We start from the raw sequence: 11,927 nt of genomic DNA on the forward strand, positions 1-11,927 counted from the left end.
TGTCTCATATGTTCTATGCAGATGATGGAATATTCGCTAGTGAATGGGATTGTGAGAGTATTAAGAATCTTGCGATGATCCTTAAGTGTTTTCACATATCTTTGGGTCTAAAAGTTAACTTCTATAAATCAAAGCTCTTTGGTATCATAACATCATCCACCGAGTTGCATAACATGGCTCAAGTGTTGAGCTGCGTCGAAGGCACATTCCTATTTACTTACTTTGGGGTCCTGGTTGGGGCTGAAAAAACATTGGAAGCCTATTGTTGACAAGTTTAGAACCAAACTCTCATCATGGAAGGCTAAAACACTCTTGTTTGGTGGAAGAATCACGCTCATCAAATCCGTTTTGAATAGCCTACCAACGTATTATATGTCTTTATTTAAAATCCCCCAAGGCATCATTGACTCTCTTGAAAAAATTAGGCATAAATTTCTATGGGGGGGGGGGGGGGACGGTGAATTGAAAAACAAGATCCATTGGGTTGAGTGGTCAAAGATATTGGCTCCAACAGCTAATGTTGGGCTTGGATTAGACACTTTAAAAGCATAAAATATGGCATTACTAATCAAATGATGGTGGCAACTGATGAATGAACATGAAAGTTTCTGGAAAGAAGTTATAATGAGCATACACAACTTGCACAACAAGCCTGCTCTGTATATTGCCAAGAAGTCCATAAGTGGTGTGTGGTGCAACATCTCCAAGGTTGTTAACTATCTCACATCGATTATTATCATCATCATTAACTATTCTCACTCATACCAGGATACGAAGTTAAAATCCTTTTTTAAGGATGTTTGGTGTGGGAACACTCTGTTTCATCTAAGATTCCCTCACTTATATTTATTAGAAATTGTTAAATTTTGTAATCTTGTTGATCGAATGTCCAATAGTGGTTTCTCTTGGAGATGGAAGCAGGAGCCTTCCAAACCAAATGAATTACATGAGTTACTTCGAATGTATAAAGATATTGGGGAACATGGTAGTTTGGGGACTTCATCATTTGGATTTCGATTCAGTATGACTAAAAACGGAGAATACAAGGTTAATCTCATGAGAAAGAAGATAGATTCTAAACTGATTCCTTACAAGGGACATAAAATTTGTTGGTCAAAATTGATCCCCTTAAAAGATAGATGTTTCGTTTGCAGAATTCTGTTGGTTGAATCGTTGGCAATTAGGGGAATACAAAACTCTCATCGATTGTGTTCATTATGCAATAAGGAATCATAATCGGTTAATCATCTTCTTGTCAATTGTGAATTTGCTAAAGTAGTACAAACCTAGATATTTAAATGGTGTGGACTACACAAGAGGAGGTTCTCAAATGTTCAAATGTCTTAGAACTCATTGATTTCGCTGCCTGTTGGGGTAATTGTCTTAAAAATAAATCGATCAGGAGCATGGTGTTTTTTTGCATTCTATGGAACATCTGGTTGGTCATGAATGATAAGATTTTCAAAAATATTACTGCATCTCCAACAAAAGTAGCCGGTAATATCATCTCTTTGTCATATACTTGGTGCAAGCACATGAGTCCTCATGGATGCGGTAGCTGGGCTGAATGGATCTGTTCGTCATTTGCTCATCCAAGTCTTATCACTTTGTGATTGATTTTATGTTTACTTTGTTGTACTTTTTATTTGGTCGCGATTTAGTTTCTTGCTAATCATTGATTTCATTTAATGATATTGGTAGCTTCTAAAAAAAATAAAGGCTTTTATAACAATCCTAAATATTATTAATTACTCATTTCGTTTCAAATTAATTGTCCATTTTTGACTTTTGAAGTCTTTTTTCTTCAATTTTGACCTTAAATATTTTTATTTGTGTTACTTGATAAAACTTATAATAATGAAAAGACATTTAAAATACAATTCATTCATATATTTTGCATCAAGTATTATTTATTAAAAATAAAAATATTTAAGATAAAAGTTGAAAATTTTGAGAGTGAGGTAGTATAATTTTGTTCATAGTCCTTTCCATACTCAAAAGTCCAAAACCTTCAACTCATTGCTTCGTTTTTTAACTTCGAATACGAGACACGTCCATCTCCCCACTCCCATAGATTATGTCTCGTTTAATCCAATATAGGTTATCCCTCTCAAGATTGCTGTAAGTTCTTTACTTTAATCTCATTTGTGTCTCTGTGAATCTATCGCCATTGTTTCCCTAAAAAAATCCACAATAAATCAAAACCCAAACATGAAACTTTGTCCTAAATTGAACGAGGGTTTCGTTTCAACGCATGAACAAGAAATCTCAATTTTTGTCGATCGAACGAATTACATAGTTCGATGGAGAGGGATTGTTCTGAGTTATCATTTAGTTTTCATGTATGATTCAACTAACATTTGTTCGTATTTCATTTGATTTGATTTTTGTTCTATAAAACCAAGCAATACATCAGGTTCAATCGGGCGAGGAAGATATCTATCGACAGAATCTAATAAAATTGATGAACCACTTAAAGTAGAGGAAGCTGAAACAGTAAATGTTCCACCTCCCCCTGCGGAGAAGGTAATCAATAATTTTGAACAGATTGTTGCTGAATTGGCTTCTTTAAACTTTCAGCGTTTCAGACATCTTCTTGTAGCATCAAATATGTGTGTTATTCTCAATTTTTCTCATCTCTTTTCGTAATCAGTTGCTTGTGCTTGGTGGAACTGGGTTTGTTGGCTCGCATATATGCAAAGAAGCATTACATCGTGGCTTATCTGTTGCTAGCCTTAGCAGGTTTATGCTTATTACTTGTAATTTATGTTTTGCATCATATCGATTCTAGTTGCATTATTTAATACCAATGATCCCAAATAACAACACTATTTGTATGATTGTAGTAGTTTTCTCCTATCTTATGCCTTTTTATCACATTAGATGTTAAGTTCCAAAGTTGGTTGTTTGTTCATCAATAGCTACACCAGAAATCATTAACTTAAGGTGATACAATCATTGCTCTTGCAAATGGTTACTATTCATTAATCATTAGTCAAAACCACATATGATCTTAACAAGAACCAATGAGAATCTTTACACTTTAGCAACAATAATCCATTTCTTCCATAAGATTCTAGAACCCCTTTGCTGAATCACACGATTTATGAAACCCCAATTTATAGAATCAAAATCATGAGCTGACATTTAACTCTTTTGGCCCAAGATATAAGCTCATCAACAACAAAGAGCCTATCTAATCTACCTTTCGCCTCTCTTCAACAAAAGCCATGTGGACATTGTTGATTAGTCTTTATGTGGTTATTTTTCTTTCACAGATCTGGCAAGTCATCTGTTCCAGAATCATGGGCTAACAAGGTGCAATGGCATCAAGGTATACATTACTGTTTCATTTGACTTAATCTGGACATAATGACTTAATGGGTTAAACCAAAAAAACTTGTCTTAATGTATTAAGAGTAAGACACCTGTTTGTCTTTTTTTTTCCTCCTAACTCTTCTAATGTTAAAATTGAAATTTTGGGTTTTTGAATGTAAGGGTAAAATGGTCATTTATTCTTATCCAGACGGTTTATTCAGTCTACAATAGATATAGACCCTTATGTATACAACACTTTATCAATACGCCATTACCCATTCAGTCACTTCAACCCTAAACCCTTAATTCTTAATTAGTCACTTATTTTTTATTTTTATGTGCATTAATTATTTATCTACTTATTTATTTATAGGGGACTTGCTGTCTGGTGACTCATGGAAGGAAGCCTTAACTGGAGTGACATCTGTTGTGTGTAGTCTCATATTTCTCTTTTTTTTTCTTTTTTTTTTTTTAAGTTGTGAATCTTTAAGAGAGAATAAAGGATCGAGTTGATTAATAATTTATTTGCCTTTTTTTTATGTGGATTATGATACAGAGTTTAATCATCCACTAAAAAACTTACAGGTGTCATGTGTTGGTGGTTTTGGTTCTAACTCCTACATGTACAAGATCAATGGAACTGCAAACATCACAGCCATTAGAGCTGCAGCTGAAAAAGGTTTCATTTATTTCTCTACTTTTTTTTCTTGAAAAAAAATATAAGTTTTTAGAAATTAGGTTTTTTTTTACAGGGGTAAAAAGATTTGTATACATATCTGCTGCTGACACTGGAGTGATTAATTACTTTTTACAAGGATATTATGATGGAAAGGTAACTGTGGAGTGTGGACCCCACACCACACCACATCATCTCATCTCATTTCCTTAATTTAAAGATTGCAAGTTTTTATAAAAAAAAAATTGATTTTATAAACCGATGATTTTGTTTAATATTTATGCAGAGAGCTGCTGAAACAGAGTTGCTTGTGAGATATCCATATGGACGTGAGTCTTCTCTCATTTTTTTTTTCTTTTTAGGGAAAAAATTGAAATACTCCCACCAATTTTTTTACCATTATTACTAATATTTATCATTTATTATTAGTAGTAAACTAGTAATTAACTTCTTGCATCTATCCATCTTTTACTTTTACATATATAATATAACGGATTGAAATTACATTATGCTGAAATATATATATATTTTTTTATATGATAACTGAACCAACGGATAACACATTGAAATGTTTTTTTTTTCTTTTTTTTTTTATTTGTGTAAGATAATGATAAATTTGAATATTTGTAATCAGATGTGATTCTGAGGCCTGGATTCATATATGGAAATCGTCGTGTTGGCAGTATGGAAGTGCCTCTGGGAGTCATTGGTTCCCCACTAGAAATGCTTCTCCAACATGCAAAGCCGCTGACTCAGATTCCACTTGTGGGTCCATTGTTGACGCCACCTGTCAACGTGACAGCTGTCGCCAAGGTGGCAGTTAGAGCAGCTATTGATCCTGTTTTTCCACCTGGCATAGTTGATGTCCATGGATTACAACGTTACAGCCAACAAAAGTAATACTTCAAAAGATTGAATACAATTCAGATCATTAGACAGCTCTGTAGTCTTTCCTTGATTCTTTTTTAATCTTTTCCAATAATATGTATGTATTTTTCAGAGTATATTTAAGCTCTTTTTTTTTTTTGTTATTGTTTTAATGCAATAAACATCTCAAGTTGTATGCGTATGCATGCTTAAAGAAATGAAGGTGGTAACATGCACTACTACTCTTTAGATATATAGAAGTTGTAGCGGATAATGACCATTTTATTAGCATATCCATATATATTTTCTGCACGCTTGTTTTAAAGGTAAGTAGGTGAATAACCATAAGTTATGAGCTGAATGGATAATGGTTTAATGTGGATAATGTATTGCATTGCATATATAAATAATTTCTTTTTTAGACTGAGTGCATTGTTTCAAACCCTTTGATTTTCATTCAAGCCAATTGTAGTTTCCGTCCGAATCATGGCTCTCTTTCGAATCAACATTTTGGATGTAGTTAGTTTTAGGGAATAGAGGCTGTTTGGTAGTTTCTTAATTGAAAATTAGGATTTTATCAGTCAATCTGTTTTCTAAGTTGAATTTTGACGATTATATTGATAAAAGTGAGGTATCACTGTATTTGTTGATAGATAAATATAGAAGGCCGGTATCATTCACAAATTTCAATATATACTGTCGAATGAAAACATATTATATGTCATCAAATTCATACGTAAGAAATGTACATAAAAATAAGCATTGAAATATAAAAAAACTGAAATTTATATTGACACAAACATAAAAATAAGCAAGTGAATTTTTTTTAATCAAATAATTAAAAACGTATTATGTATGATCTGACTCATATGTAGGAAGCATATATTAAAACAAACATGGAAACGTAAAGAAAATTATGTCAAAACGTAGACAAATTCGAATTTATATCGACACGTACATAAAGCAATACATTTACGTCGAAATATTGATCACCTCGAGAAAAATTAGATTATAAATGGAGAGAGTGAATGTGATATTTTATAAAGTTCAAATTCATGGTATGAAAATGACATTTTAAAAAGTAGATGGGTGGAAAATGGTATTTTACGAAGTCTTTTAAAAATAAAGGGTCTTTAAGTAAAAATTTAAAAAGTACATGGATGGAAACTGTCATTATTCAAAATAAATTTGAGAAGTTAAAGGCAGAAAGTGTCAATATTAAAAGTACAAGGGTTGCACTTGGTGGTGGATATTTCCACCGACATTGCAAATTTTTTAAAAGCATCTTAAACTTTTAGACTTGAGCGTGTATCTAAATAAAAAAGAGACGCCCTTCCCTCTTTTGCACTCGTGTGCACGCCTCCATCAAACACACATCCACATTCACTAGATCTTACCTTTTGGATTAGTGGAGTTTTGGTGGCTATAAGTTGAATCTTACATAATATAAAATGTATGTTGGTCTCATTTTGTTGTTGATAATGCTCCCATGTCAAAGATCGTAGTCATTATGGTTGCTTCAAGGTTTGGTGTTGTATTATGCAGTGGCAGATCGTAGTCATTATGGTTGCTTCAAGGTTTGGTGTTGTATTATGCAGTGGCGGAGCAGGTCTTTCAAGTGGGGTGTATGGCCCCACTTGATAGTGGCTCCCACCTTATTTTGTACTAAACAAACCTCCGAAAAATTCATTTTCTTACTAAAACCCCCTCCTTGGCACCCACTTATGCAGAAAATATCCTTATTGATATTTTTTTTGCTGAAAAAATCTCAAAAATACTTTACATTTTCAGAATTTTCCACTTTTATACATTTTTTTATGTGTAATGGACCCCGGTTAAGTTTTGTTCTGGATCCGCCATTGATATTATGTGAATAAAATATTGATTTTGCTTATACAATTAACACACAATAACATATGGAAAATGTTGTGATGTTGTTTTGGATCTACCAAGTTTTTTACTATTGTCAAACTTTTCCACTAAAGCGTTTCTACCTGGTTTACTTTTCAAGCTTAGTGCCAATTGACAGCTCATCTAGTCCCACCTTCTGCCTTGTCCCAAAATATTGATGGGTGTGCATAGGATTAAAAGTTCCTTGTTATTTATGTTTTTGGTCTCCACTTGAATATCACATATTTGGCTTGTTATTTGCTTCTACTACATCCCTTAACATCATATTGGTACTTTACATCTTCATCTTTCAAATCATATTGGTATTTATTGTTTGTGAACTGTAATAGCAAGTGTATATTTGGAATCAATGTAGTGTTGATCCCAATTGAAGTGTTTTCGGCGTTTTCTGATCACCATTTGATTTCAGGTATGTATTAACAAGGGTGGTACCAAATGGCAAAAAGATAATGTTAGGAAGAAGATAATTGATTTTTAAAGTTATAAATGAGGTAGTCTTTTGACTGTAGATCATGTTAGAAGGAAGTGGATTTCTTTCCGGTGAGTTCAATAGCTGAAACTGCAACTAAAGTTTATTGTGTCAAAAGTTTGATAGAATCATGGGGGCTTGACTTAAGGAATTCAATTGTTGTCAAAAGTTTGAAACTTGATATAAGTGAATGTACGTTTGTGTGTTTCTATGTTTAGCATGTAAATATATATTTCTTTCTAGTAATTGATTTTGATGGAATTTTATAATTTAGTGATATACTTAAATACAAAATATACAGAGTGGTAAAATAATAATTTTTATCATTCAACACAACAATTCAAAGGTTTCAAACAAACATATTTAAAAATCAAAGTCTTTAGAAATTCAGATCTTGTCAAATAGCCTTTAGATTTTTCTCAGATTTTCCATTAAACATGGCTGAAACAAGGTGATCTTACCGCTATCATAAAAGAAACGTGTTTTACCCATCTTTTATCATAAGTTGACCCCAAGTGTAATGCCTTATAAAGCGTTCTTCAACAATAATCAAGAATTTTTTCACTCCAATTGGTATATTAACTCTTAAAAAAATAAAACAAAAACACAAGAAATGAGAATCAAACACCAAAACGTTCAATATATAAGAATAACACGTTTATCATTAAGCCGTGGCATTTGTGGTAATCAAACACCAAAACGTCCAATATAATAAGAAGTTTACCACTAAGCCTGGGCATTTTGTGCTAATTTAAAAATAAAACCATGATATTTATATATATTTAGAAGTGAACATTAACTCAAATACATAATTCGAAAGGGACATGTAATAAAAACTAAAAAAGAATACCTATTTAGAGTGTAAATACATAAAATAAAAACTAAAAAAATACATATTTAGAAGTCAGATTACACATACTCAAAACTAAAAAATACATGTTTAGAAGAAAAAAAAATGCATATATAAACTACAAAATACATATTTTGAGTGAAAATATGTATTTGGAAGTGATATATATGAACAAAATATAAAATCACGTATTTATATATATTTGGAAGTGCAAACAAATTACGGGGTCGTTTGATAGTTGTTGATTGAGTTAGTGTTGACTGAGTTAGAACTTTTAACTGAGTCTACGTCTAATTGAAACCATATTCTTTGATTATATCTGGTGATCGATGAAAAATAACCATATTACCCATTGATGGAAAACTTTATATAGCACCAAAAATAACAATCAATTTTATTATTGGTTCTAGAAAAGGCAATGAACTTTGATCCAACTATAAAATTGACTGAAATACACAAAAAAAGCTAAAAATACACAAAAAACTGTTGAAATGTTTACCCTGCTTTCCTCACCACAACACCTTCGCCACCATTAATGGCGTCCATCAATGCATTCTCGATTCTATCAAACTCTCGTTATCTTCAATCTTATTCCCATTCGAATTAGTGACCAGAAACTTTACCACAAAATAATCTTCTTTTTCATCAAATTCCATTGTAGCCTTCTCAATTATAAGCCCTTTTAAAACCATAGTGATTATCAGGAGCAAACCCATTTTGTCTTGAGCTCGAATTATGAAAATAATATCGTATGTTGCATCTTTTTCGACTATTACACAAGTATTGGAACCTCGATTTGTCAATTTGCAAATATTTGTAAACACTTTCTTGAGTGCATTCTTTCGAAGTGGAAGTGGTTTGAGTCACGTTAAACACGAAAACATGGTCGGAGGAAGATGATTTTCGCACCTGAGTCGGAGGAAGGGTCGTCGGAGGTTGTGGAGTCGGTGTGGAAGAAACGATTAGGACATATTGGGAATACTCGATTTTTGCCCAAATTTGTCCCGATCCTTCAATGTTGCATAAGGTACCGAATCAACAAAGATTCATGGACTTAGTCCACCTTTGGACCCAATTAGAAGCCAAATCAAACTCACCATAAGTAGGCATGTATATGTATTTATGAGTAACGAAACATATAAATACATACTTTTATATATATATATATATATATATATATATATATATATATATATATATATATATAGTCAGTTAAAACACACAATACATAAAACGAATAGCGCTTCTGTTAACAAAAGGCACGATGGCCTAGTAGTAAACTCGCTAACCTCCTATTCCAAAGGTTGTGAGTTTGAATGTCTAGTGTCCCTCTCTTTGCTTAAAAAAGATAGGACTTTTGGCAAACTGCGGCCTAAAACTTATGGTTTTTATAAGATTAGACCAAAATTATAAAATAAAAAGAACTAGATATAATGAAATCTTGAAATATAATTATACATAAAAAAATAAAAAATATATTTAAAATTTTTTAAATTTTTTGAAAAGATTAATACTATTGAAAACTATATGAATAAAAGTAATTTATAAATACAAAGACATATCATTCCATTTCGATGAGGAAAAAAGCACTCATCCCCCAGGAATAACTCAGCCAAAAAGAAGGAATCACTTTTATTCCTTATGACAACAAAATAAGACTTTTTTCATTCCGAGATAATGCTCCATTCCGTTACATTTCTAATTAGTGTATACCAAATGCTACCATAGTAGAACTACTACCATGTTAATCTCTGCAAATAGTTGAGAAATAATCGTCTCCACCCCCAAATAGAAAAGGCCCATTAGAGCAACCTAGGTTGGTAAGAGGTCCATATGATGGGTTATTAGGAAATTCAAAATAGCACACACTCCGTAAGGGGGAAAGACACATTAGGTATTTTGTAATGTTCTATTGAGTTAAATCATTTTACACGTTTGCTTGGGTCATGCATTACACAATGCACAATTCAAGCACGGCTAAATATCAAACATAATGATCTAAAACACATATAAAAGAAACGTATATCAACATGAAATATAACTCAATGCGAGCAAAGATGAACATCCCCAAAGTTCATTTCTTTAAATTTACTTTTTACAATTACAATAGTTCAAAACAAATAACAAAAACTAATCTACAGCTAGAAAAGGTCTTAGATATACTTTTAACATACAAAAACTTGAAATCATAGTATCGTAGTTCTTATCCAACATGATGTTAGAGCTATTTATATCACCATGCATGACTTTCTGTTGCGATAACAAAGGATTATGACGGTATGCTAACCCACACACAACACCAATGTCTATCTTGAAGCATCAGACTCTCACGTGACACTAGCACAACACATATTTTTGGATGTACAAGTCTCATGTAGAGCAAATGTCTCAAGATTTGCAGTGGTGTTGTTTGTGGGCTAGACTACCTTCATAATCCTTTGTAATCGTTGACAAAAATTCATACATCATGACATAAAGAGCTCCAACATCTTGTTGGATGAGAATCAAGAAACCAAGATTTCTAGGTTTTGTAGATATCAAAAATAGTTTCTGGTAGCTACATCGCTCATTAAACTCATCAAATGAAATCTTCAAATAGACAACAATGCCATTGTGGTCTTCAATTGAAAATCCATCCTTTAAGACCTCCAAACTCCAAAGTAACTGAAAAAAACATAATCTCATCATTAATTTCAAACTTACTAACCAATCAGATGGTATAGAACATACCATGAGTTTTAAAATCTTTAAGATCCATAAATGGTACATACTTTGCAAAGTGTTTAAAAAATAAAATCTACCATAAAAATGTTAGAAAACGAGCTAAAAGAATAAAAACTAGTGTTAACAAATTTAACAATTTGTAAGCAGATCTAATGCTCGATCTACAAAATTCAAACAATTGTCTTTATGCGATTCATATTTGTACACAACATCGATCTCAAAGTTTGATATTTTTTATGATCTGTAACTAGCAAAATAGAGAATCAAACTAATTTTTGTAGGAAATCTAGATCTAAAGAAATCGGCCAAATGCTCTGTAAGATATCTTAGAAAACTTTTTATTTAATAATCAGCTTAATTGAATACTAAAAAAATAAAGTGACTTGTAAATATATAATAGGCAATAAGCAACATGATGCAATACGTGATGTAAAACATACCTATACTTGCAACATGAACACCAATAGGGCCGATGGGGGCATTTCTTCGATTGTGAATACGAGATTCAACACATCGTCAGAAATTCGGCGGATGATAGAAGTCTAGGGTTTGTTGATTTATAATGGTTGTGAGATTTTAGTTAGTCCCTCTAGTACACCAATATCTATCAATTTGGTCCTTGTTTTAATTAGTATTTGCAAAAGACGTTTCAATTTGGTCCTTTTTTCATAAGTATTAGCAAATGACATCCTTTCTGTAAACGTATTTGCAAAAAAGGTCCTTTTGATGTTGAGTTTTATGAGATACATCATACATCGCAAACCAGTGGCAAATACAAGATAAAATCTCATACGCCAAAAAAATTGGAAAATTTTCGAAAAATAAAATTATACCCTGCTGTAAAATTTGAGGGGTTACCCTGGGAACCCTATGTTCGCCATTGTGGCAAACATGTAACAGAATAGGCCAAAAGACATTAAGGCTAGGAAGTGATGCTGAACTTAACATGCTGCCAAATGAGTTTCTTTTTTGACTTTTTTATAGCTACATAAGCTTAGCATGTCCATCTTGTGAAAATTTAGGAGTAATGGTGATGTCATTTAAATAGGTTTGATTTTAAGAAAAAAAACAATTTAGAGACTAACATATCACAACCCACCATCCCACTTCAT

The 11,927-nt window shown here is 32.2% G+C and overlaps 1 protein-coding gene and 1 long non-coding RNA gene across 2 annotated transcripts; one reads left to right on the top strand and one right to left on the bottom strand.

The window, feature by feature from the left end:
* Positions 1-1,998: 1,998 nt before the first annotated feature.
* Positions 1,999-5,103, top strand: LOC145122667 (uncharacterized protein At1g32220, chloroplastic-like). The gene is made up of 9 exons (XM_079058227.1): positions 1,999-2,121; positions 2,406-2,526; positions 2,654-2,742; positions 3,279-3,334; positions 3,692-3,747; positions 3,904-3,997; positions 4,071-4,150; positions 4,281-4,323; positions 4,629-5,103. Exons 1-9 carry the CDS (start codon positions 2,078-2,080, stop codon positions 4,892-4,894), a joined length of 849 nt encoding a protein of 282 aa, XP_078914353.1. The 5' UTR covers positions 1,999-2,077; the 3' UTR covers positions 4,895-5,103.
* Positions 5,104-10,149: 5,046 nt separating this feature from the next.
* On the bottom strand, positions 10,150-11,368 carry LOC145118995 (uncharacterized). Its single transcript, XR_013713583.1, has 2 exons — positions 11,256-11,368; positions 10,150-10,755 (listed from the first exon to the last, which is right to left on the bottom strand). It is a non-coding gene; the product is annotated as an uncharacterized LOC145118995 (long non-coding RNA).
* Positions 11,369-11,927: the final 559 nt, after the last annotated feature.

Source organism: Lactuca virosa, chromosome 6 (genome assembly GCF_052849685.1).
Source record: "Lactuca virosa cultivar CGN04683 chromosome 6, Lactuca_virosa_CGN04683_v6, whole genome shotgun sequence".
Lineage (NCBI taxonomy): Eukaryota > Viridiplantae > Streptophyta > Magnoliopsida > Asterales > Asteraceae > Lactuca > Lactuca virosa.